At 40.6% G+C, this 27,825-nt stretch overlaps 1 protein-coding gene across 2 annotated transcripts in view; it reads right to left on the bottom strand.

Annotated features, from left to right (window-relative positions):
• Positions 1–25,572: 25,572 nt before the first annotated feature.
• plekhg4b (pleckstrin homology domain containing, family G (with RhoGef domain) member 4B) overlaps positions 25,573–27,825 on the bottom strand; it is a 59,958-nt gene continuing 57,705 nt past the window's right edge. For both annotated transcript variants that reach the window (XM_030371181.1, XM_030371182.1), the window contains exons 22-23: positions 27,039–27,643; positions 25,573–26,022 (exon numbers count right to left, since the gene is read on the bottom strand). In XM_030371181.1, coding sequence (XP_030227041.1) covers positions 26,017–26,022; positions 27,039–27,643 — 611 coding nt within the window. In that variant the 3' untranslated portion in view covers positions 25,573–26,016. The remainder of the gene's footprint in view (positions 26,023–27,038; positions 27,644–27,825) is intronic.

Genomic DNA, 27,825 nt, shown 5'->3' with positions numbered 1-27,825 from the left:
TATTGTACCTATTTTAGAACATTCTACTTTTCTTAGAACCTAACAATTATTCACAAGTATGTACTACCTACATCTATGACGTTTATAACAAACCAACCCGTTTGAAAACCTGCCAGTGGTGACGTTCGACTCCAGGGTCAGCACCGCGGACGATGCATCTAGTTAATATATACTGTATATATCTATGTTGGTGACACTTCTGATACATGTTCTGATATAGTCTGTGTGGCCCACAGTTAATTTATTCCTGACAGCCACAGTTGATAAGAATCAAAGGTTCCCATTGGATTCCATAGAAAATGCATGTGGGTCATTTTTGACCCACTTATGGAAGCTTGGGGTAGTAAACAAAAAACAAAAATTTCTTAAAAGGGTAAGTTAAAAATGTAAATGGCATTATATCAAAAACAGTTTTTTGAGGAATACCTGGAATATGAAATGATAAAAATTTTTCATTACGAAGATATTTCAAGAAAACAAGCTCACCAGGTCATTTTTGACCCACTTATGCATCTAAGGGTTGCAGTGTGACACTTGGAGCTTGCATGACGGAGCACAAGTTGGCACAAAGCACTCAAAACTGCAAAGAGACATTGTTCAATTGTAGACTTGGAGCTTGCATAACGGAGCACAAGGCATAGTTTAATAGTGCATTTATTTTTGAACAGCACATCCGATCAGTGACCTCTGTAATTTTTAAATGTATGCCCATCACTAACTGAGTTTAGCTTTATCTATTATTACTTTTATTTTCTTCCCCTCTTTTCTTAATGTTATGTGTAATTTGTTTTTACAATAAAAAAAGAGAAACCCAAACATACCTTATGGTCTCGTATTTATTTAAATGTTTCATGTATTTATATGTTTTTTACATGTTGTGACTGTCTGAGTTTGTGATGTGGGTCTATGGTCTCGTAGTTATGTACATGTTTCATGTATTTGTGTTTTTTTCATGTTGTGACTGTCTGAGTTTTTGATGTGAGTCTTGGTTCTATGTTCACACTCTTGGCCTGCACCTTGACGTGGTGAGTGGGCTTTAAACTAAGACTTAGTTTTATTTTTTGATTGTTTGTCACAGTCTACCTTATTAATGATATAAAGACTTAACTTAACCACTTCTCTTCTGTTTGCAGAAACTGGAAACTTCAGAGTATATTTTATCTTAAGTTAGAAAATCTTTGTTTCCTCATCCGATCCCAGTCCATCATGCTCCTCTACTTGTCTGCCGTGTCACCATCATGCCTCATGCATCACCTCTCAGCGCCCTGCCCAGCTGCATCTTATTCCGTTACTCCAGTTCTTTCTCATAAGTGACAAACACGCTCCACCCAAGTGTTTTTAATATTTTATTAATTATGCATGTAAGGTGTGCTTAAGTGACCTGAAAGGTGCCCATCAATAAAATGCTTTTTATTAATATAATATTATGGCTCCATCAAAAGCAAAGTACACCTGCCATTTACAGTTATCATTTATACTATCCTAGACATCTTTAATCTTATTTACATAGGCCTACAGTAGGCCTGATTTCCTCTGAATGTTTAAATAAAAAATTCCCTGTCCATGTCAGATCCCTGCCCATCATACTCCTGTTGTTGTCTTCCTGCACACCTGACTGCCTCCTCCATCGATTGTGGCCACAGCCCCCTCCCTGTACAATATTTCATGTTAAACACAATTCAGGATCAAGTTTGAGATTACTTGTTTTTGAAACCTGACGTGGGGCTGGCACCGCCACCATCATATCTGTCTTATTTATTGCTCCCACACATAATAGGTCCATGATACCATGTGGGATCATTTCAGACTCCTTTGCTTCCTAACACCTTGTGAGTTCCCTGGGTACACCAGCTGATGGATCTGTGTAGTCCTATATATTGTGCATTTGATTCTCGTTTTCAGAAACAGAAATATATTAAAAAAAAACGAGTGGTAATTAGGTTCTGTTTTAACATTCAAAAAGGTATATACAAGGTGCTTTTCTTATAAAGTCAAAAAGGGGCAAACTAATCTCAAATAATAATTGTTAAACATATAGAGAATCATCGGGAGATTAGTAACCTGTACTTCCATGGTCGGTAAACAATGCGACTGCGATCGCTCAGACCTCTCGCTTAAAGATGCTACAATGATAACAATGCTAAAAAAACAAGAATATTTCTGCATCCAGTACGTCATGAAGTAGGGCCTGGCTATGGACCCATGATTCTGAAGCATATCAGAGCCCGTCTACGAAGAGCCTGGGCACTTCCTATACGCCCCATTGTACCGATCTTGGTTGTAGTTCCATCAGACATCCACTGGGTGTGATCGCGGGCGAGTCCAGAATGAATGGGAGTCTATGGGGCTAGACGGCTAAATATGTCTCTTTCCCCTGCTTGTCGTTGAAATATCGCAAATTTTATTGTAGGTTCCGCAAGTTCAATATAGATTATCGTTCAAAAGTCGAATGAATGAGTACTTATGTCCTTTCGATTTCTTACAGTTTGGGCCGTTGTTGGCCGTACGCTAGCATTCTGCTAATGAATGCTGATTGGTCAGGGACGGACTTGCGACGGATTACGACCAGAGACCCCTCTTGACGGCATCTGAAGCTGAAGCACGATCAGAAACATTCCGTCGAAGTTAATTTTTTGGGTACTGTATTTATATTTTCCTGCAGGCCCTTTTATTTTTTATATAGTTATGTATGGCCAGAGTACATGGGCATAATGGAATTTCTTCAATTTCTTGTGTTCAATGTTCAATGTGTTATATACATGGTAGGTACGGTATGACCACCTTAAATAATACAGTCAATGTCCCGCTCAATATCATTTCATCTGTCATTGTCTATTTTTCGAAAATAAAGATAGTTTAAAAAAGAAATGCCTCGTAAATGCAATGATAAACTGCTCTAACAGTGGAAACGGATTGTCCGTCTTTTCGTTTCCCAAGGACAGAAAAGGGTAACGTTCTTGCTTGCTCCTGTATGAATGGTCCTAGGCTACCTGAGGCTGCACCATGGACATAATAAAGGATGGACCACGGACTGGAAAATGGCCGCCCATTCATTCCTATGCAAACCTGCTCAGTGGCGCATGGCAACCAGGCCCCCAGGATAGGCATATACTTCCGCAATCCACCCGTGCTCAGAGGCCAAACCTGGTATTGCAGCTGTTTTAGCTGGGAGTGGACGGGGGTCCGTCATTTCATGTGGCCCAGAAGTAGATATCGCCGTCCACTCCAATACAAGTGGGGAACAGGATTGTGTCTCCGCAAAAAATGTCTGGATATCAATCAAAGGCTCATAATTATCTTTCTACCCTGTTCTAAAAAAATGTAAGTTTTTTCTTTTCAAAACGCCTCCTCAAGCGTTTTATTAGCAGTTGATGTTGGGTGGGCAGCTGAAAGGAGCCGTACTGAAACAAACGGCTCCTTGCTATGGACCTATTTTGAAGTGCACGGCTCCATTAACTTCCGAATTAAATTAAATTCCGAATTAACTTCCATTAACTCAATGTGACAATGTGGTATTGGCATATATATTCCAGAATTTGAAAAAGGATATGGATATAGAGTGGGTGACTTTATCAGTATACTCAATCGAGATGGCCACAATAATAACCGCTCTTAGATGGGTTGTAGATACTAAGTTTTATAACAAATAATTCAATACGTGAAGATTTGGTGATAGAGGTAAAGCATCTTCTTTTAAATATTATAAGCCTTGGTTTAGTTATTCAGTTCTGTTGGATTCCAGCCCACCATGGAATATATGGCAATGAAATTGCTGATAAATTAGCTAAAAGATACTAACCTAATTAGAAGAATTTAACCTTAAGTATATATATTTTTTATTTTTATTTATTCATTTCTTTTGTTAGTTTGTTTTATTTTGTTTATTTTGTTTCGTTAGTTTGGTTTTTTCTTTGAATTTATTTGTATGATTTAAAGTATGATTTGCCAACGTCCTTGTCCTTGTCAACGTCCTTGTCACAAACTCCTGTGTAGTAGTCCAGTAGGTCGCGGTATATGGGGAAAAACTATGATCCGCCACTAAACTAGAAGAAGAAGAAGATCTCTGCATCCGGTACGTCACGGAATAGGTCACGTGTCTTGGCCACATAACGCGGAAGCAAATCGCTCCTGTATGTTGCCATGCGCCACTGAGCAGGTTTGCATAGGAATGAATGGGCGGCCATTTTCCAGTCCGTGGTCCATCCTTTATTATGTCCATGATGGCAACATACAGGATCATAGTTTTTCCCCATATACCGCCACCTACTTGACTACTACACAGGAGTTTGTGACAAGGACGTTGGCAAATGATACTTTAAATCGTAAAAATAAATTCAAAGAAAAAACCAAACTAACGAAACAAAATAAAACAAACTAACAAAAGAAATGAATAAATAAAAAATAAAATAAAAAAATATATATACTTAAGGTTAAATTCTTCTAATTAGGTTAGTATCTTTTAGCTAATTTATCAGCAATTTCATTGCCATATATTCCATGGTGGGCTGGAATCCAACAGAACTGAATAACTAAACCAAGGCTTATAATATTTAAAAGAAGATGCTTTACCTCTATCACCAAATCTTCACGTATTGAATTATCTGTTATAAAACTTAGTATCTACAACCCATCTAAGAGCGGTTATTATTGTGGCCATCTCGATTGAGTATACTGATAAAGTCACCCACTCTATATCCATATCCTTTTTCAAATTCTGGCATATATATGCCAATACCACATTGTCACCAACTTAGTATCTACAACCCATCTAAGAGCGGTTATTATTGTGGCCATCTCGATTGAGTATACTGATAAAGTCACCCACTCTATATCCATATCCTTTTTCAAATTCTGGAATATATATGCCAATACCACATTGACACCATTCTATGATAGCTGATAACCAAGGTACACACTGTAATACTATAATCAAGAGGACATACAGGCAGTTCAAATAAAAAGAGATAGAACTTTATTGATCTGGAAACTTCATAAATATGTAAGATTGCTCCATATAATACCATAGTAACATAGTAAACGTATAGGCCTAAAAAATTCAGTTCAATGTTATTGCTTAAGAAACAGATTCCTTCCAACTAACTATTTTACGAAGAATGCAATCAATAATTTATATAAAAGTAAATGTTTACATATCGACCAGCAACGAAGTTGGAGTAGCCTACCCAAATATTGAATTGTAATACACCAACATTGTCAATTGTCATACATAGCTAACCATAACCCTGTCATACATAGCTAAACAAGCAAATGAAAATGAAATACCTACCAACGCAACTGAAATGTTAATATTAGACAATTAACAATATTATGAAAATTACGTAGGTCTCCCATAATCATTCAGGTAATCAATACGTCCGTGCCTGTTACAGCTATTTCAATGATGTGTGTTATATATCCGTGTTCAACGCCATTCATGTTAAGTAAAAGGACAAATCTCAGACTTTGGAAGTTAATGGAGTTAATTCGGAATTTAATTTAATTCGGAAGTTAATGGAGCCGTGCACTTCAAAATAGGTCCATAGCAAGGAGCCGTTTGTTTCAGTACGGCTCCTTTCAGCTGCCCACCCAACATCAACTGCTAATAAAACGCTTGAGGAGGCGTTTTGAAAAGAAAAAACTTACATTTTTTTAGAACAGGGTAGAAAGATAATTATGAGCCTTTGATTGATATCCAGACATTTTTTGCGGAGACACAATCCTGTTCCCCACTTGTATTGGAGTGGACGGCGATATCTACTTCTGGGCCACATGAAATGACGGACCCCCGTCCACTCCCAGCTAAAACAGCTGCAATACCAGGCTTGGCCTCTGAGCACGGGTGGATTGCGGAAGTATATGCCTATCCTGGGGGCCTGGGCTGCACCTGGTAGGGAAAGTTGCGCTGGAGCCCGGGTAAAATCGCGAGTGTCGAGACTCAAGCACTTAACTTACCTTAGCCGATTGTTCCATACAAATTGTTTGTTAACGATTTAACAACTTCAACATCTGCTATTACTGTAGTTCTTTGTTTGTAGGACTTACTTGGGCTAATGACCTTGCACAGAGCGAAAACCATCTACACCACTGGTCATTGATTGCTATGCATTCACTGATCTTTACAGATGGGTTTGTTTTAAGCCATTGAATATAATTGCTCTGCCCTGCAACACATTATAAGCTACGCATGTTTGTTAAATGAGAAATATGGTCTGGGTCACATTGAAACAGTAACAGTTGTATAACAGTAATTATACAAACATTATACCAACATTGCAAAAGGCAAGTTTATTCAAACATCACAACAAGAACACAATAAGAACAGTAACTAATAGTAAATAAAAAATAAAAAGATAAATAATTTAACAACACTGAACATACAGAACAGAGGCAGGGAAAAAGGACAGAGGAAGAAGACTTGTCCGTTGCACAGCATCAATGTCCAACTGTAGAGATCAAGAAAGGAATAGGCATGAGGAGGAGTACAACAGAACACTGCTCTCTAGGAAATTGTTTACTGATGTAAACTTAGTTGATGCAGTCTTAAAATTATGATTCTAATCCAGGTTTCTATTTCAGGAGAAAGAAATGGCTCATTATCGTTACTAAAAAAAAAGCTTTATCATCGGCACTAGTGAGGATTAAAAAAAAACACTCTGTAAGTTATATACATATGTAAAACATTCGCGCATTTCTTTTTTTTATATTAGCTCACTAAAACTCTGTAACTAGTAAGCAAGAAAAAGCCTTACCTCCAACAGCAGGTATTATCGTTGCGGGAAATGCGGAAGTGCTTCAGAAACTGCCGTAAAGCAGTACCTCTGACAGTATGACAATGTGTGACGTTATCGTATTTTTTTAAGACCTTTTTAGAACAGATACGTGACCTTAAAAAATGCAATATTCAGCTGAGTTTATTATTTTAGCCCCACCTTTTCAACGCAACTTTCAAATTACTTGGCAAAAGATTACATTGTGAGAAAAGTGGATTCTGAGGATAAAACCCCATAGGCTCCCATTCATTCTGGACTCGCCTACGAGCGCCCCGCGTGGACAGAGATTATTACTGCAGCCATTCCAGAAAACCGGAACTAACCAGCGAGTGCCCATTCTCCTCATATTAGACATTCTCTGAGCATATCTCCTTGATGTTGCCCTGCGCCATTGAGCAGTTTAAATAGGAATGAATGGGCGCCATTTTTTCTTCTTCTTCTTTCGTGTTTATTTGGCGGTTGGCAAACCAATATGGTGCATTACCATGGGCGTCGATTACGGGGGGGACGGGGGGGACATGCCCCCCCCACTATTTGAAATACGAATTCTGTCCCCACCACTTTTAAAAATGTGCAAACCAATTGCGACGGAAAAAATCCCCACATACTCAACCGAAATCGTCGAGTCTAAAATCATGCGATAGGCGCGCACAAAGACATCATTTATTAGATAGACCTACCTAATAAACCGTTGGAACACACAAGCAGGGAACCCATAGCAACGCCGGTAAACAAACCCCGACTCCCGAGAAGCCCAATCCCTATAGCTCCCCGCGCTACGGCCATCCGGAGGCGCACAGAGCTTTTGGCCGTGATATTATATTATATTATATACTATTATATATAGAGCTCCGAGAGTCGCAAACGGCAACAATCACTTTCTCCTCCATGCTGCAGTTCACCCCGGACTGCACTGCACTGAGTTTGACGGTTGAACGCTGATAGGCCTAACCGGACATAAATATGTTCTCGCATAACCTGTGTGATTATCCTAAACTGTAGGGGATTTTATTTGCGGGCAATTTGCTTATGTTGTTGCAACGAGTGAAGTCTACATTGGTCCTTCGCAAGTGTTTACTGGTGGTCAGGATTTGGCAGATGCAATTCTCCTCTGGGCGCTTGCTTTTATTTTTTTAATGCAGCATCACATATGCTACCAGCAGCCCTTGCTCGTCTTCAAAAGGCTGATGCTCAGTACCTCGTTTCATTTCGTACCCCCTTTACAGTCTGGCATTGTTTGTCTGGTAAACTTTGTTGATGTCAAGATAAGTGTTAAATTTGTCTTTGTCATGGCGAGACAAACCTGCTGGGGCCCAGGACAGGGCACTGCCGCACCTGCAGCCCTGCCGACCTGACCGGCTGTCAGCACTCCTGGCTACTGGTTAGCTGTGCCATGTTCGCCTCTAATAGCCTCCTCAACAATGCCTCCACATTTGCTTCCATGTTTGCTCTGTGTGTTGGTCTATCTACTCAACTTGGGATTACTTGCCCGGATCCTCCACCATGTGTAGCGGGCCAGTGGGTGTGGGGTTTCCACGCTACCAAGTTGAGTAGATAAATGACACAACACACAGCAGTTCCAGTGCAGAATGGTTTATTTACCGAATAAATGAAAACCAGGGTGGGAAAGGGACATCCACCTTCTTTATGCTATCGTCCGTCAAACACCTTCCACCTGTCTCTCTCTCTCTCTGGGCGTTCTGTGCTTCCAGGCGATCACACAGATCCTGCCTGTCCTTACCTGGCCCTAGCTCCTCTTCCAACTCCAACCTCCCCTGTCTGTCGTTTGCTACCTCCTTTTAAGCCCAAGCACCCCTGCTTAATGATCCCCAGGCTCGCCTCGTTAAAGGGAGGAAGTCCATATATGGCTTGGGGGTGGAGCCAGCAGGTTGCCAGACCTACCACTCCCCTCACTCCTCCCTGGCGTCTGCCACAATATACTGTATGTATATATATATATATATATTGTCTAATTATGTATATTCGCTCACTTCCGGGTTGGCCAACATACGTCATCCCTCCACCACTCTACTGTAAAAACACAGGTTCAAGTTGAAAGAGAATAATAATAATAATAATAATAATAATAATAATTCTGCCATAGTATTTATTTAAGGGGGGGGATACAAGTCTTTTGGCCATTCGTAGTGTTGATCAGCAGAGAAATAATTTGTCCGCAAAGACGGTGACGTCGCTTAGCAACGGAAGACGCTTGGGAAGTCACCGGACTACTACCCATGCAAGTACGGCATTGAGAAGACCCGTGTAATAAAGGCCTATAATAGTTCTGTTTATGGCATAGATTTCTCCTCAGATTAGGCCAATAAACCAATGGCAAAATAAAAACGCTCGATCAAAGGCCCGGCCCGAGTATACCCGGCCCGCGTCGGGCTCAGGCTCGGGCAGAGAATCTAAACACTGACTGGAACTACTTAGCAGTACCACGAAGCTCGCTTAGAGGGTTAGCGAGGTATGTTGAGCTCCAAGCCTGGGTTAGTTGTACCACGAAAGTCGATCTCTTTTAGCGTCGCTGTATCACCATGGTGACTTATGCTCGCAACCAAACCTGGTCGGGAGCAGTTTTTCGGCTTTGTCTAGCCGGAGATCGGCTACTTAAATCGGCGTGCGCAGCTTCCTAGCCCCTCCTCTGACAATGGCGTCACCATTTGTGGGTGTTCCCGTGGACCCCGGCGCACTTCTCGTACAGGCGTCTTTCCGGAGACAGAGGGTTTTACGGGACAGAACCGATCCCTTGGCATTGTCTGACGATATTCAGATTTCAGACTTTATTGTCATTGTGCAAACAACGAAATTGGGGTTCTTCATGAGAGATACAGATTCTCATCAGAGGGTGTTCGTTATTTGATCGTCCTTTTGGACCTTACGTACACAATGATTACTGTTGCGCATTGCGTTTCCGTGACAGTGTGCTAGAGTGGAGGTAGCGCGTCAGTCTTGAATATCTGCGCGGGGGGTTCGACTCCGAAGTGATGCAGATTTATGTGAAGCTTAAAAAGTCCTAATTCTCATGCATATGGAATACTTATTCACTAAAGCTTATGGAATTATATTTTTGTGCTTATTTCGAACTTGAACCCATATTTTCAAGGCCGTGCTGGCACCACATCTATGGGGGTAAAATGCATATGATAGACCGGCGAAATTGAACCCCGGTCGCTGGCGTTCGGGTCTTATACCATTCCAATACGCTAGAGCCGCTACCTCTCAGCGGTCGAAAACATGCCATACATTTCTTAAATAGGGTGTATTTAAAGTGAATTCCCTAAATGATAGAATAAGGCAGGATGGACGTTGCTTATGCATTTTTAAATCATCATTTTATTTGGATTAATGGCGAACAATTCTGCATTTGGCATAGTTATTTTACAGACAATATGCAGAATATTTTCACTTATACGCATATAGACTGCTTGATCTATCCTAAAGGTGAGAAAAATGACGCAAAAAACGCCCCTTTCACGTGAACGCGCACTAAACCTAAAGCGGAAAACCTGGTTCAACTAATTTAATCTAAGGTGAGCTTCGTGGTACCATTTAACTCTGATTGCGAGTTGCGGCTCTGTCGAGCCAGGTTTTCCCAAGAAAGCCTGGGTATGTTCAGCGAGCTTCGTGGTATAGGGCACAGTCTGTAGTGCTATATCAGGAGTTAATGCACGCACTGCAGCCTATCAGAATACGAGTATTCCCCAAGACCGAGTTATAATCAACCCCTACACATCAATATTAATGATAACCCTGTGGAAATTGCAATAAGTGAGAGATACAATTTCGCACGTTGAGCACACAGTTGTGTGACTCGTTTATTTAGTAAGAGAGAAACAGGAAATCAAAACGTGCTGAAAGTAAACAAATCCCGCATGGGCTCTGACGTCATGAGACGCTCGTAATCCTTAAAGGGACAGCGATCCCTGAACCACCAAGACAGTAAACGACATGCCTAACACAATTGAAAGAACAACACATAACAAAATACTGTAGGTGAATTATGTTACACTCACTACAACCCATTAAATACGGTATGATTTCTAGATGTCATGGCAACGTCCGCTCGCGACACTGGACTTGAGATCAAGGCATCGACGCGGACGTTCATTCACATAGCCAAAAACAAGAGAATGGCTAGATAAAATAAACATCAAGACATACAATTCTAAAAAGAACAGATGAAGCAGCTACCCTTTTTTCCTTCGCGGTTTGCCTACAGAGCAGCGCACCTGCATTTTAATATATCCGTGTATTGTCACAATTTCTCAGTATCAAAGGTGAAAGTAGAAACGGGTGGCCAAAAGCTGTCGTATTGTTAGTTATCACAGACAATTTTAAGTAGAAACGGGTGGCAAAAGCTGTCATTTGTTAGTTATCACGGACAATTTTCAACAATGAATGATCTGTATGGAGCTCCATAAGGGACATTAGACAGAACCTTAGTTTGGAAGTCATGCTTAGTGACACGACAAATAGCCTACTTCCAATTGAAATACAACATTTATAAAATAGGCCTACGTGTCCCTGATCACGTTCAATAGATTAAATAACGTGAGAGTGTCACGTATTTTAGTGAGACCAGGTTCGAGCGTGTGCATGGGTTGAATTGCGTGTGTCTCACGCCGAATGCATGAGACATGAGAGTATGGCAAGCCATCCCCGCCAGAAAGTATGGCAAGCCAAGTGTGCCACAATTCGACTTCAATTAAACGCGTTCTGAAACGCCAGCACGCGTATGGCAAGCCAAGTGTGCCACAATTCGACTTCAATTAAACGCGTTCTGAAACGCCAGCACGCGTGCCCAGAACGCGTTTTGGTTTTCCAGAACGCGTTCCGGCGTTTCAGCGCGCGCGCCCAGCGTTTCAGCGCGCGCGCCCAGAACGCGTTCTGGCATTTCAGCGCGCGCGCCAAGAACGCGTTCCGGCATTTCTGCGCGCGCGCTCAGAACGCATATTAGCATATTAACAGCACGCGTGCTGTTAATATGCTAATGTGCTCCTCCCCTCAATTTTCTCAGCCAATAGATTTGAGCCGTTTTCACCTAATCATATGCTAGGGCAAACACACAGACAACATCAGTCGAGACCAGAGCTCTTCTTTCGCGAATCTTTTCTGTTGTGTCGTTCTTAAAGTCGAAAGATGTTAAGATGTTTCAAATTAGGTGGTTAATGTGGAGGTGGTGAACACTACAAGTACATACACTTTGACTATACACTATCTAAGCTACTTGACCGAACATTGTGTATGGTAAGTGCCGTGGCAACTATGATAACATAATTAAAAAATACTTTTATTTATAGCGTATCGTTTATTACATTTATTTATTACAGCATTACATGAGTCAGCTTATTCGTCTTCTGAGTACAATAAAAACAATAAAAGAGTTCAGAAGTTAGAGTTAAAATTCCATTAGAAGTAAGTCCGTCTGAAGTATTAACATGCAGTTGCAGGTTTCAGCCTGTACGTGGTAGTAGCCTATAAGACGAGGTATAATTCACTTCATCAGTTGGAATGAGACAGATAGAAAAAACTATATATATATATATATATATATATATATATATATATATATATATATATATATATATATATATATATATATAATATAGGGAGGTGAGGAGATGGATACTACTACAACTGATACTATTGGTAACCATAGGTATTGGTACCCAACAGACCAAGCCCTTTAGGAAGACTTCCATCCTGCTCCTGTCACATTACATAAATAGTTGGTGTATAGCCTATATAAATGCAGAAAATATTGCAGCCAAAATTGCCCCCAAAATATTCACAACATTTACCATTTAACCATCCCTTTTCACATTAAACTGGCCTCTACTCTTGATACATTTGTAACTCACCTACAAACTCACTCATAGCCTTTAATTTAGTGAAACGTTTTGGTCACCTTTTTCCTATTTCTTTTTCACAGTGTCTACACGTCAGGTCATGGTGAGGAATATATTAATCATATATTTATATTAGTTAGTTAGTATGTTATTACTATATTGTTATTAAGTGAACATCAGTCCATGTGTTACAAACAAACAGCAGAAATCAAATGCCGGGAGGAGGGAGAAGCCTGTCTGGGCAGGCTCTATACACTGCGGTCCCGGTCCAACCAGCACCTGCCGACAATCTCCTGATTAGGAGTGAGAGAAACTGATTCGCGAAAGAAGAGCTCTGGTCTCGACTGATGTTGTCTGTGTGTTTGCCCTAGCATATGATTGGGTGAAAACGGCTCAAATCTATTGGCTGAGAAAATTGAGGGGAGGAGCGCATTAGCATATTAACAGCACGCGTGCTGTTAATATGCTAATATGCGTTCTGAGCGCGCGCGCAGAAATGCCGGAACGCGTTCTTGGCGCGCGCGCTGAAATGCCAGAACGCGTTCTGGGCGCGCGCGCTGAAACGCTGGGCGCGCGCGCTGAAACGCTGGGCGCGCGCGCTGAAACGCCGGAACGCGTTCTGGAAAACCAAAACGCGTTCTGGGCACGCGTGCTGGCGTTTCAGAACGCGTTTAATTGAAGTCGAATTGTGGCACACTCGGCTTGCCATACATTTTGAACATCAAAACGCGCGTAAAATACGGCGTTCCTCTAGTATGCTAATAATCTCCGCCCTTCTTTTCTCTCAGCCAATGCATTTGAAGTGTTTGCGCCCAATCGCTTACCAAGACAAGCAGACCAAATCAGTTCAGTTCCCGTGGCTCATTTGATAGAGACGCTTGACCTGTAGGCAGGAGGTTGTCGGATCGAATCCATTTACCATAGCTCTGCTTTTGTCAGATGGTCACGCTTTTATGATCGCAATGCTTTTTCGTCGGCATCCAGACCTCCTGTGTTATAAGTTCCAAAGACAGTGCCTTTTTAGTCAGCCAGCCAGATCATCTTGGTGTCTTGTAACACGCTTTATAAGTTAATTATATTTAAATTATTATAGCCATCAAGCCTTTATTTTCGTGGAGTTATCGTTACATCCTCTCGTTCAATCGATATAAATACACAGTGGAAAGGAGTGAGAGGGAGCCACAGTTACAAAAGTGTCAAACAAGCTGTCCTCTAAATCACCATTTCCCTAGGCCTATATGTTTTCATGCCGACAAATGGTTGAAATAAAGTAACGTTGTGACCCGGCGTATATTAGACTTGTTAAATGCAGAAATGCTTGCTGGCAGTGTCTATTCAGTTTCAACACTCCAATTCCAAAATTATGTTTTCATGTCGTCAAATGCTCGAAATAAAGTCAGGTTGTGACTCGACATCTACTTGACTTATACACCTCGACGCAGGTCGAGGAAATGTTTGCTGGTTGGCGTGCCACTGCTTGGATAGGGAAAAACCTACCTTTGCCATACGACTACTACATTGCTGTTACAACTGACTCGTTAGCCCCTAACCCCTAAGAAGTTAGAAAGCATTTATATTAAGATTTAATTATTAACTATAGTGATATGTCAATTAAATATGATTTGTGTTAAAACTCGGTACATTAATGAAGTGAAATAGCACCATAGACCACCATCTAGAGTTCTAAATTAAAGCACATTACTTTAACTTCTGCCACATTGCACTCTCTCCCTACAAGCTTTAAACTTGGTGTGACTCATTCCCATAGATAGGGGTACTGATTGATAGAGGTTTTGGTATAGGCCTCCTATGTTATGTTTCCAAGCTGATATTCACTTTGAAAACTGGTTCTCTTTAGGTAGAGATTTATTTTTTTATGTTCTAGTTGGCAAGACCAGCAGCATGAGGAGGGGCAAGGCCAGCAGCATGACACCCTCACTCAATCCACTCTGAACTTCACCCTTAACATTGACGGCTCCACCATCACCCCCTCCACCAAAATCCGTAACCTTGGAGTTATCCTGGACCCCACTCTCTCCTTCCTCCCCCATGTTAACCATATTACCAAAACTGCCTTTTTCCACCTCCGAAACATCGCCCGCCTCCGCCCCAACCTGTCAACTACCGCTTCTGTGACACTCATCCACGCTTTCATTTCATCCAGGCTTGACTACTGTAATGGTCTTCTCTACGGCACCACCAACAAAGTCCTCAAAAAACTTCAATATGTCCAGAACTCAGCTGCACGCCTCCTCACTGGTACCCGCTCCAGAGAACACATCACACCTGTCCTCCGTGAACTCCATTGGCTTCCAATTAAACACAGAATCAACTACAAAATCTTACTCATCACCTACAAGGCCCTCAACAGCCTAGCCCCCCCCTACCTTGCCAACCTCCTCCATCACCACGCCCCCTCCCGATTCCTCAGGTCCAATTCTGCCAACCTGCTACAAGTTCCACGGACTGAGCGACGGACTTGGGGTGATCGGGCCTTCTCAGTTGCTGCCCCCACCCTTTGGAATTCACTCCCCTCCCACATCAAAGTCTCTCCAACCCTCTCTTCTTTCAAATCTGCCCTCAAAACACACCTTTTCACACTAGCCTTCCCCACCTAACTACCACCTTATTCTTCATGTTTAACCTCTGTTTTTCTTTTATTCCTAGTCTGTCTAACATAGTTTTGATAGGGCAATATGTAAAGCGTCTTAGAGTACCATATTAAGCGCTATATCAATTTAATTTATTATTATTTATTATTAACATTTAAGTAAGATGTACCTTGGGGTCTCTTATCCATCAAAGGGGCTCGCAAAGGACGCATACGCTTCCACCTGTGGCTCCAGCCCTCTTGAAAAAAATAGAATACCACCCTCAGGAGATTAATGATATTTAAATGATTATGACCATGAAGTCTTTATTTGCATGGGTTTACATTTCGTTCTGTTACGTATTTTAAGAATCTAAGCTACCCACACATAGACCCAATGAAGCAGGACCAAACATATAAGCCGTAAATACTATACATAGCCACTAGGGGAGCAAGACCTTATTGAAGGCGGCTCCACCACAGAAGACATCACCTGAAGAAGCCGAAGCCACCACGCCCACTAGGCCACGCCCACTTGACGGTCCCTTACCTGTGCACACTAGGTGAAGGGGCCAGAGATTTTCAGCGACACCCGCGGACAGTCACGGGCCTCAGCCCGTGGCTGGAAGTAGCCAGAGTTATTATCTCTCACACGTGTTCTACACGATTCCTAGACTTTCGTTCCATAGCCAGTTACCATACCGAAACATAACATTTCTAGCGAGAAATATACTTTTTACTTGCATAATCTTCAGTCAGTGATTGTGTCTGATCTTTAGTTTTATAGTTATTAGGATTTGATCGGCTCGCTCGCATGTTTCAACGACGTCAGGTTGTTAGGGACGCTGCTTTCGCTAAACTAGCAGCTCACGTGTTTCCTGCGTTTGTGTTATTAAACCGTTACTTTATGTAACCTTTAATGATATCATCTTGTTAGAAACACTTATATCTGAGCGCCAACCCAGTCGCCAAAAGCATACGTTGACAGTGTACGTTTTCGTGAACGCTGGATTACGTCGCATTTCAACATAAAATAGCGTGTCACACACACACACACACACACACACACACACACACACACACACACACACACACACACACACACACACACACACACACACACACACACACACACAATGCATTTCGCTGCTAATAAATAAATAAATACTCGTAAACTAAGGTCCGATGGTTAAAAAATAGACAGATATACCAAGGTATCCTTAAAAGGCAGCTTGGATGTTTGTATTTTTTGCAGTTTAGACTTCTTCTATAACCTATTTTTGAAAGCAAAACACCAAGCTCATTGATTTAACGAGGCAGGGTTATTTGAAACAATTTATTCAATAAATATTTGTGAGAGGTCATTCCTTCTCCTGAGTTTGCTTCCTATTTATGTCTAGTGTAATAATAAATAATAATACATTTAATTTAGAGGCGCCTTTCAAGACACCCAAGGTCACCTTACAGAGCATGTAGTCATCAAGTGTACAACCCTACTGTCCACAAGCATCACCCCCCCCCCCCCCCCCCCCCCCCCCCCCCCCTCCCCATATGGATTTGGAGAATTGTTGCCACGTCCCAGTGGTGGAGGTATCATGAGGGCCGACGGACTGCGGGGACAAAGGGGACAGTTGTGGGGGGGCCCAAGGCAGAGGGGGGGCCCATGAAAAAAAAAAAAAAAAAATTATAATCATAATAATTACGCATCGGCCACGTCCCCCCCCCCGTCAACAACTTAGCGCAGGGGGGCCCATTAGTACCTATAGTATAGGGGCCCAGGATTTGGTGCTACGGCCCTGTGTATCATATATATGAAAGAGGGCATTCAATTATACTACAATGATCAATTAAGGCCGAAGCCCTAAAGGAAGTGATGCAATAGGTGACTGGGTCGACCACATTTAAGTAAGCTGTACCTAAAGGTCTCTTATACATCAAAGGGGGTCTCAAAGGACGCATACGCTTCAACCTGTGGCTCCAGCCCTACAGGAAATGACTCAGCAAGTGCTCCATCTCGTTGCACCTGCACCCAGCGGCTCGTTTGCAAGATTTGGCCTGAAGTTCTTCCCAGACCTACACCGTAGCCATCCAACCTGCATATCTGAGAATCAGGCCTCTCTTTAATAATGACAAAAAGTTATGAGAGAAATACACATTAACTTTTGTCTCAAAAGTGGTGCCGGCTCCTTTTGACCTTTTGACCCCAGACTTCTGGGGGAATAGCTGAATCAATTCAGTAGTCAATCAGAAGCATGTAAATATCTTCCCGGTGGCGTAAGAGGGCGAACAAGGTGTCCTTCAACATCTACGCTTCCAGGCGATTGCAACGGTGCCACACATGAGCATATTCGAACATGTTTAATGGTAGTAATTAGCTGTCGAAATTGGAGGCCTTAATCAATAATGAGCAGCTATTGATTTGCTTCCCGATAGAAATTTGTGACAAATGACATGTTATTTAGCATCTACACGTTGAGCTGAGTCCAATGAAAGCAAGCACGACACTCTAGCAAATGGTAACATGTATTTTACATGGTACACCTAGGTCTAGGACATGATCTTGGTGTAGCAAGAGGGCGAGCTTGATCTCATTGGACTCAGCTTAACGTGTAGATGCTAAATAACATGTTATTTGTCAAAAATCTCCATCGGGAAGCAAATCTATAGCTGGTCATTATTGATAAAGGCCTCCAAAATCGACAGCTAATTTCTACCCCGAAACATATTCAAATATGATCATGTGTGGCACTGTTGCAATCGCCTCGAAACGTAGATGTCAAAGGACATCTTTTTTTCCCCGTTACCCCACCGGGAAGATATTTTTATACTTCTAATGGATTGATTCATATTTTAAGGTTCTCGGAGTGAGACTTTAAGCGGCTGCAGCAGAAGTGTTGAGACGAAAGATGATATCAAGACATTTATAGAATATTCCCATTCACATTATGATTCTTCGTCATAACATCCGACCAAACATCCTTTACATTCACCGAGCGAAGATTATGAAAGTCCAGGCCCCCCCTTCCTGCACTCGGGGTCCGACCGGGCCAAGTTTCGGTGCGGGGGTCCCAGTTAGGCCCTAGAATAAGGTATTCAAATTTCAGGGCGGTAGGACCATCCTATCTCAAAAACTGTTTTTCCACCACATTCTGAACCATTAGGTCTTGCAGGCAACACTTCTGAGGGGCTTTGTCCAAATGACCATTTGGGAAAACTTTTTTTCTCTAAGGGCTAGAACTCCAAATCTCGAATATGTCATTCTCGGGGCCCCGGGAAATGTGTGTACACATTTTAGCATCCCTAGCTATCTCGAAAAGGCCGGAAAAGGGGCGTGACCTCCAACAGTACAGTAAATGTACATAAGACAGAGGTTAGTTTCTAGTCCCCATTTTTTGTGGGATGGAGGTGTACATTTGTGGCTTAAGGTGTGTAGACACAGCTGCCCTGTGGCCACGTTTTTGAAATCTGGGGTCAAAAGGTCAAAAGGAGCCGGCACCACGCCGCTTATGAGATAACAAAAAGTTAATGTGTATTTCTCTCGTAACTTTTTGTCATTGCTAAAGAGAAGCCTGATTCTCAGATATGCGTGTTGGATGGCTAGGGTGTAGGTCTGGGAAGAACAAGATTTTGGCCTGAAGACATGATGTAATGGCTTGCAGTATTGTCATGCTTGCTCATTATTAGTATTCATTTAGAATATATTTGTTTGTGAATGTGAGCTTAATTCAAATTATATTCATGATTGTAATCATATACTCGTGAAAATCTGTTGATTCTTGGTATCTGGATAATATATTGTTGTGTAGGTAGATCTACAGTCTCCTGTGTGTACAGGGAAATATGAAAACAGGCAAGAGAGGAGATTTAACGCTGGTTATGTTGGCTGCCATTGTCATCTCTTATTTTACACCACATCAGATATTCTTAGCATTGTTATCAAAATAAACTACTCAATCAATAGATAATCTACACAATTTCTTCTGTATGACTCTGATTAAATAAACCCAATAACCAATAACCAAAATAAACCTTCAAATCAAATTCATTTATCTAATTACATCAATATAAATTGTAAGTATAAATGTGACTCTTTGCAGATATACTGTAGTAAAAGATAACACTTTCAGTGGTGTTTAATGCCAAGTCTGTAGACCTACCTATTTTAATTACAGTAAATTACCCAAACAAATTAGCAATTCATTATCTAAACTAAAACAATAATAGGTCTACTTTGAGAGTGAATAACAGTATCAAAACAGGCACCATCAAAATAGCCTACATTTAAACAACACTTTATCCGTCCTACACCATTATACATTGCTGTTCCAAGTGATATAAATGTGCTGGTTGTATAAAACACTAGTAAATCCTAAACTAAGTCATAAAATCACACTGAAGCGCTTTACCCAAACAAATTAGCAATTTATTATCTCAACTAAAACAATAATAGGTCTACTTTGAGAGTGAATAACAGTATCAAAACAGGCACCATCAAAATAGCCTACATTTAAACAACACTTTATCCGTCCTACACCATTAACATTGCTGTTCCAAGTGATATAAATGTGTTGGTTGTATAAAACACTAGTAAATCCTAAACTAAGTCATAAAATCACACTGAACACGTTCCCACGGCGACGTAGGGTAGACTGCTCCTTCGCCTCTTCCAGGGAATCCTTAGGTTTGGCACTATCCACTCGCCATAGGGTTGTGTGTGTGTGTGTGTGTGTGTGTGTGTGTGTGTGTGTGTGTATGTGTGTGTGTGTGTGTGTGTCTGGCGTGCGTGCGTGCGTGCGTGCGTGTGTCAGACAGATGGGAGCTACGGATGTAGTGAGCACATGTATCTCCATTCTGTATTTTACCGGTGCCTTTCAAACGATGGAAGACGCATATTGTTGGTTTTCTGTAATTAAACCGAATTGTTTGTTTTCCCTGGTTATACAGGCTATATTTTTGGCATTTCTATATTCTTGCCATTTGAAATTGTATTCTTAATGCCTCAGACTATATACAGAGGGCTTTATATCAGTTGATACGACATCATGTGGTTCAGTACATTTTTATTTGTTTTTTAACTACGTATTGCAGATAGCTTATGCCAATTATCCAACCCCTATTACTTAAACATCGTCGTGCAACTTTTTTTTTCTTAATAGTTTAAAACCGGATTTATTTGATGAAGAAATTAAATATGCCTAGACAATTCCCTGTCCCAGTGTCTACATGGTCTGAATGAGTAGTGCAGTCTCTAACCGTCCAACCCCTCTGTGGAAGCAAAGGTTCCTAAAGCCCTAGTTAACCCATATCATTACACAATATCAACAATAAAAAATGTCCAGGTCATATCTGACAAATTGTTATTTTATTCTGCAGTATTTTTTGCATTTATTACATTTACATTAACAGTTAGGTACACTATCTCTATGGGAATAATAATAAAAAAAAGAGCTATTGTTCAAAGTCAAAGCACAAGAAACATTTGCCCAAATAACCAGATATAAGCTTGAGATATGATATTTGATTTGAGATTTGTTGGGATATTTCACAGATAGAGCTACATGGCGAGTACACCTTACGTTTTACCATCAATGTACATAGGCCTACATACATTTTACAAAAATACACACCGTTCATTGCAAGTTGCACAACTCAAACAACAAAAACAAACTTCAAGGTACAGCTGGTTTTAGATCATTCCCAAATAGAAAGCGCTGTAGATTGACAGGTTTTGCCCAGTCTTCCACAAAGCTAAACCTGAAGCCGCACAACAGGCTGTGGAAAAAAGATTGTTAGAAATAATAACAACATCAGATATGAATGAAAAGTAATGTACCAGTAGAAATGTAGAAACATACCAGAGTGTTAAAATGTTGTCTACATACGCATTGACTGAACCAGTAGATTAAGAATAAGGTTATCCCCATTTCAACCCCCAGGAAGGCAACTGTAAGTCCATGCGTCACCTAAAGGAGGGAAATTAAATGTGATGAGCATTACTAATAATTTGAAATTGTAGATTTTATAATCACAGATTTGATTAAAAAGCTATGGAACAAGTATTGAATTAGCTTGTTAATATTGGCTGAATATAAACCTTTACAATAAAAAATAACAACCCTTTGACACATTTAGATTCAGATTATATATTAATTAATTATTCCTGATACAATTTAGCCCTGACCAAGATAAAGAAAATATAAAAGATGATGATAAGAAAACAAAACACAAATGAACTGAAAGGCTATACAAAATCAGCATTCAGTACATATTTAGGCTCCAAAAAGAATTATGATTGTGTGTTAATATATGCGAGTAAGCCATGGGTAAATTTAAGGGATTTATACCTGGTAGCTCCCTTGTAACACTATTATATGGAGCATGATTGCCGCAAGAGACCAGAGGAAGCTGATGATGTTACAAATAAATGATAGTTTTGCCTGTAGAAAGAAAACAAGAGCTGAATTGTAGTGCTTATCAATAGTATTAGAATTATACTTTTAAACTCAAGGGCCCTTACCACATGCATGTTTGGAGAACAGCCTGCAGCAAAGGTCAGCATTCCAGAGACCATGAACTATAGATGTGAAGAGAATTATCCAAATCAATGTGCATCTTAATGTCTCGGTCTTTTCATTAAAAAAGGTTTTTATTTGTTATAATTTTTTTTCCTTACCAGAATATTAAAGTACGGCAAGATATCAGGCACGAAAAGGGAAACTCTACAGACTAGAGCAAGGCTCAGCACAAATAAACCAACAATAGCTTGGGCTACCTTAGAAGAAAATGAATTACAATTATTTACAAAAATATGAATCTCAAACCAGCACATTCATCTAACTTTTATAAACCTCACATAAACCTTATATTTATTTGAGTAAAAACCATAAATACACACCCCGACTCTCTTTGGTTTTCCCTTAGTAATGAACGCCTTGTAGACATCTCTAAACACACAGTGGAACTGGTCTGGCATCAGCTCCCCCTCCTGGCCGTCCTTCAGAGCCCCCAATGGGATCGTTATGAGCATGCCCTCATCACATTTAAATGTATGCTTCATCTTTACCTGTGGGAAAAAATCGTATCTTTCAAAATGTACTTTACCAAAAGATATGGCTTGGTGTGTGTCGGTGTGTTTTAATTGATACTCACCTCGTTTATTTTGATTAAGTTTAAAGGCTCCTGTCTGTTAGTTGTTTAATGACCACGCTGCGTTCTATATGCTCTCGATCTTCAAAGTTCCTCTATTAGATCAGATTGGGCTCTCTTTCTCTCTATCTCTTTCTCTCTCTCGGTCTTGCCCACAGACAGACACTCTATTTACGGGTAGCCTACTTCCCCCCTTTTCTTACTTCCCTTTGAGGTATACGTTTCTCAGTAGAGCACTTATTTTCTTATCTACCCAGTATCATTGCATACATTCACATCTCACATTCACTCACATTCACGTGCACACAAAATGGGGATGCAAAACAAATGTATTAAAAAATATAATAAATATGCTCAATACGTGTCATTCAAATCAATACATTCAACTCTGTTGTTGTTTTATTGGCTTCTATGGGTTCAGGGAGGGGGGGGCAGCTATCAGCCCATCATACCCCCCCCCCCCCCCCCCCCCTTCAGCAGGAAGAAGACTCTTAGTGGTCAGAGAGAGCTAAGATAGTTTGAGTCAGATGCAAACAGCACAGAATTAATATTGAACTAAGAAGGCACGGTAAGGATTAGTGTGGCTTTCTGTTAAATTAAATGTGTAGTATTACTAGTTTTGCTGTTCGTCATGTTTTGCTTGAGAATCTGTATACATTGATTTACATACACCATTTTCTCAACAGCACTTTTCAATAATGTCCATATGTATGAGTAAATTCAGACTATATATATTATATATATTGCAAACAGCTGTTTTCAGTCAATTACTATTATAGCACTCTGTTACAATGAAACAATAATATATGAAATTCAAAGACTGCAACAATGATAAAAAAATTATACAAATGCCATTATTGAATGGCTCAGCGAAAATACTTTCCTTAGTTAGACCGAATAAGTTTTGTTTATCAAACAACAAATTAACCAACTTGATTTCTGGATGTCACAGGGACTCCATGGCCTGTGCAGATAGTCCCATAGGGATCTGGAGAGTCCAGGAGGAGGCGGACACTGAGGACCAGGCTGGCCCTCTCATCAAATACTACCAACCCCTCAAGCCTCTGCGGGCTGAGAGAAGACCCCTACATGCTCTGCTGGGGACAGCTCCTGCTGTGCTGGGGGTAACGTGAAGTCAAAAGAGCCTATTCAATTATTCAGACAAAGCTGCCAATTCAACAACATCCTGCCAGTTAAAGACTGATTCTAACATTATTTAATTGCTTTAAAGTATTACACAAATACTCACATGTTTGTGTTTTGATAACAATATATTATAAATCTGCAGTATTTACCTCAAACATCATTAAGCAGGTTCTATAAAGTAAGGCTGAGAACCATCAAAGAATACAATCTAGGTTGGAGAAGTAGAAAAAGTGCTGCATAACAAAGTTAAAAACCAACTGGACAGTGCACTGCTGGCTTTTATCTTTGGTGTTGTTCATTCATTATCATGACATTAATACAAATGCAATCAGATTGGGGATTTGAATAGTTTACAAACATTGTTATAGATACTAGTTTTAATTTTAAGAATGAATGAATTATAATTTATGAAATGGTGACATTAAAAAGTTGCATTACGGTGTTCAGAGACAGAATACAGACTGATACAGCATCTCTTAAATATTATCTTCAGAAATCTGAATTATTAAAAGAAATTGCTCCAATTTCCACTGTAAAACATTATTTTTCAATACACATTAAATGGTATAAGGAAATTTAAATGAAATCATCAAACATTGTATTTGTTATTTTTTATCTGTTCCAGTCTATACTGATGGTGGATGGCCTCTTCAGTGTTGCCGTGGAAATTGTTTTGGCTATAACTTTAGAGATGACTAAATCTCTTTATGTACTCCTCCGAATCTCATTCCTGACAGGACCATTTGTGAGTTATAGCATTTACATAAATTGAAAGTAATAGATAAAACATACTTTACGACAGGAAATGTAATTAGTGTATGTTCTTCTGTCTATTTCTAAGCACATTATTTTCTCTCTATCAACAAGGTTCATAAATATTGCTACATTCATCCCGAATGGAGTTATAGTACATACGGTATTGGTTCGGACTCATGAATCAGGCTCATAATATAAATTGCTAATAGATTGATATCCATGTTGCTATTTAAAAATGTTTTAATTATGTGATTTTATTCTTGCTGTTAAGTAACTATTTTGAAAAGCTGTATGCAAAATAAATGTATTATTATATTTTATGATATTATATATGATTCTTTTCAGTTTTTTGGTGCCGGACTACTAACAAACCTTTTGTGCAAAAATCCAAGACTACTACCTGTAAGTACAACACAATAGATTAGAATATCATTCTGTTAATGACGCACATGAAACGTGTGCGTCTGTATTATCATATTTACAATTATTTCAGGTATGCTATTTCCTTAACCTGGCCGGTGTAGTCATGGCAACACTCGAAGTGGTTATTATAAGTGTTGACTTTACCAGGGGGAGCGAACTTAACCAACACTTGAAGGTAAGAATCCTTATGAGAGTTGTTTAATGCAAACATGCACAGATGGCAAGACCCCTTCTGAAATGTGCTTTTTATTGGACTAATTTAAAAATGTTTTTATGTGTCTTTATTCCTTTCTCCTTCAGCTGGAGCTCATGGAGATGTGTGTGATGGGGCTCAATTTGTTTCTCTCTCTGGTTCTCTGTGTCTGCATTCGGAGTGAGAGAAACAGACACAAACAATTCTTAAGCAACATATAATATACTTCATTGCGTAAATTTCAACTTTTCAATCGGTCCAAAAAGGAATCACAGGTGTACTGGAGATACATCATATCAGGCAATAAAAAATAAGTCTTCATCATCGTGCGCTGCTGTAAAATGTATTATAAAGATAGATGCTCAATTGAGGACAGCTCTACAACTCTAGTCTTGTCTGTGGTTTTCAGTTGCGCCTCAACTGTCACCAGTTTTAGAATTCAACGCGCTCGTAGCTTGGCTGTGGTTATCATATACCCGGGCCGTGTGGTAAATTAAGGTTACGCTTTCTTCCAACAATGAGAAGGATAAACTATTTCCACGCAGTAGCGCTGCTTAACATTGAACGTGCTTTCATGCAGACAATAAATTGTGCTCTTTGTATGTATATACAAATATATATAATATTGTATTAGGTATTATTCAGGCTCATCTTTGTTGTCTCAGCAATATTTAATAAACATTCAAAACGGTGTTGACATGAAATATTTATTTAATCTTAAAACATTTTGAATACTGTACAGACTTACAAAATGAACTGAGAATGACACACGAAAATGCTTTTTATAAACAGAATCTTAAAGTTTGAATGCAGAACTTACTGTGCTTCCTCCGTTTTGCAAAATACTAAATAAAGGCTCATCTACAATATAAACATTGCCACATAATTACAGCAGTAAATTCAAACAAATATGCAAAACATGACGTACCATTTCCATCAACTTTAATACTCTTAAGTATTAATTTACACCTTACGGCAAGAACAATAAATGCCATTATCAAGTCTTAAGGTATGTGAGATCAGCTATGAGTCTCAGTGCTCAGCAGACATTGTCTTTCCCGCCTGTCCTCACTTGCTTCCCATCTTGCTTTGCTTTTGAACGTTTTCACTGTGGCGCTTTGAACGAGTGTCTCCATCCTAGAGCTGAAATGGAGGAGAAAAAGGATGGTTCATTTCTTAAAGTGATATTAAAATGATAAAAAATAAAGTTAGATTTTTTTCAAGTGATTTGAAAGCTAAATGTTAGTTTATAAAAACAATTAAAACAATGACTAATGGACTAGGAGAGGACGTGATATAATTCAGTGTCAGATTATTTAGGATTATATTTACGATTCCTGTAGTTTTATGGTTAATTTGGCTCTAGTTGGCCTACTATCTGGTGATAATGGTACAACCACGATACTAAAGATCTCAACAATTTTTACAGTCAATACTTCATCTACAATCTACGTTAAATATCTAACTAAATATATAGTTTACTGCAGGTATTTCTAACTGTTAAAGTGTGATATTAGACACTTTTCATACTTAAATGTAACTATGGACTGACCTAGATAAAAATGTACATTATTTTCTATCTTTTAAGAGTATATAGTGCTGAAAGCCGAATTTGCGCATGAAACTACTTGAAGCTGTATAATTGTAATTAAAGTAAGTACACCATTTAAAATAACAATAATGGACAATAGAGAAGGTGCATTATGTAGACTTTAAAGATACCAAGAACATTAAAGGAAGAAGGAATCATAGAGCACCGCACCCAGAGGCTTCACAAACAGAACAAACACCGGCCACCTATCAGAGAACAGAGCCCTAACAGCCAGGCTAACCCCAGCTGCGGCCGTGCTCGCACGGTACACACACCTTTTTTTTATTTTCACGCAGCTAAATCAGGAAATCCGTAGTTTCCAAGCGCTGTTAAACGTGTAAACAGAGCGAGAAGAGACAGAGAGTCTGCGACTGGGTAGACCACTTACTGAACTAAACCACCACGTTAGATTCACTAGTGAAATAAAATTTGAACTTGTAATGCCTTTACATACAAAATGAATGTGGAACCTAAGATAGTTATTATAGTTATATAATTGTTACAAGACATAATAGATACAAGATTCTCAGGATTGAATAAGAAGGAAAGAAGCGAGACCCGGACTCACTGCGGTGATGTACTTGGTCACAGGGGGTTGGAGGTCAGCGTCCCTCTGGAACAGGGGAGTAGGGGGGGTGAGGGAGTGTGTGGGAGAGCACAGAAACCCGGAGGAGGAGATAGCCTCGGCCTCGTCTTTGTTGTGGTTGTTGTAGGATGGGAGGGCAGGGGCGGGGGACCCCATGACGCCGTGGTCCCTGGGGGGGCCCATGACGCCGTGGTCCCCGGGGGGGCAAATGACGCCGTGGTCCCCGGGGGGGCCAATGACGCCGTGTTCCCCGGGGGGCCCCATGACACCGTGGTCCCCGGTGGGGCGAATGACGCCGTGGTCCCCGGGGGGCCCCATGACACCGTGGTCCCCGGGGGGGCCAATGACGCCGTGGTCCCCGGGGGGCCCCATGACACCGTGGTCCCCGGGGGGGCCAATGACGCCGTGGACCCCGGGGGGCCCCATGATGCCGTGGTCCCCGGGGGGCCCCATGACACCGTTGTCCCCGGGGCGGCCGATGACGCCGTGGTCCCCGGGGGGCCCCATGTCACCGCGGTCTCCGGGGGGGCGCGTGATGCCGTGGTCCCCGGGAGGCCCCTGGAGGCATGCCTCAGGGCCCTCAGTCACTAAGACAGAGAGAGACACATCAGCACCATGAGGGGAACATCAGACATATGGAGAACTTTCAACAGCAAAGACGCTATTCAGTGGAAGACTAGGAGGCTGAAAGTAATACAAATGAAAACGATAAACATATGCATACACATAAGTATATATGTATCATTATACAACGGGGGGCCTAAATCCT

The sequence above is a fragment of the Gadus morhua genome, chromosome 11 (assembly GCF_902167405.1).
Source record: "Gadus morhua chromosome 11, gadMor3.0, whole genome shotgun sequence".
Lineage (NCBI taxonomy): Eukaryota > Metazoa > Chordata > Actinopteri > Gadiformes > Gadidae > Gadus > Gadus morhua.
The sequence above is the reverse complement of the archived record's forward strand: the minus strand, read 5'-3'. Positions and strand labels throughout refer to the sequence as shown.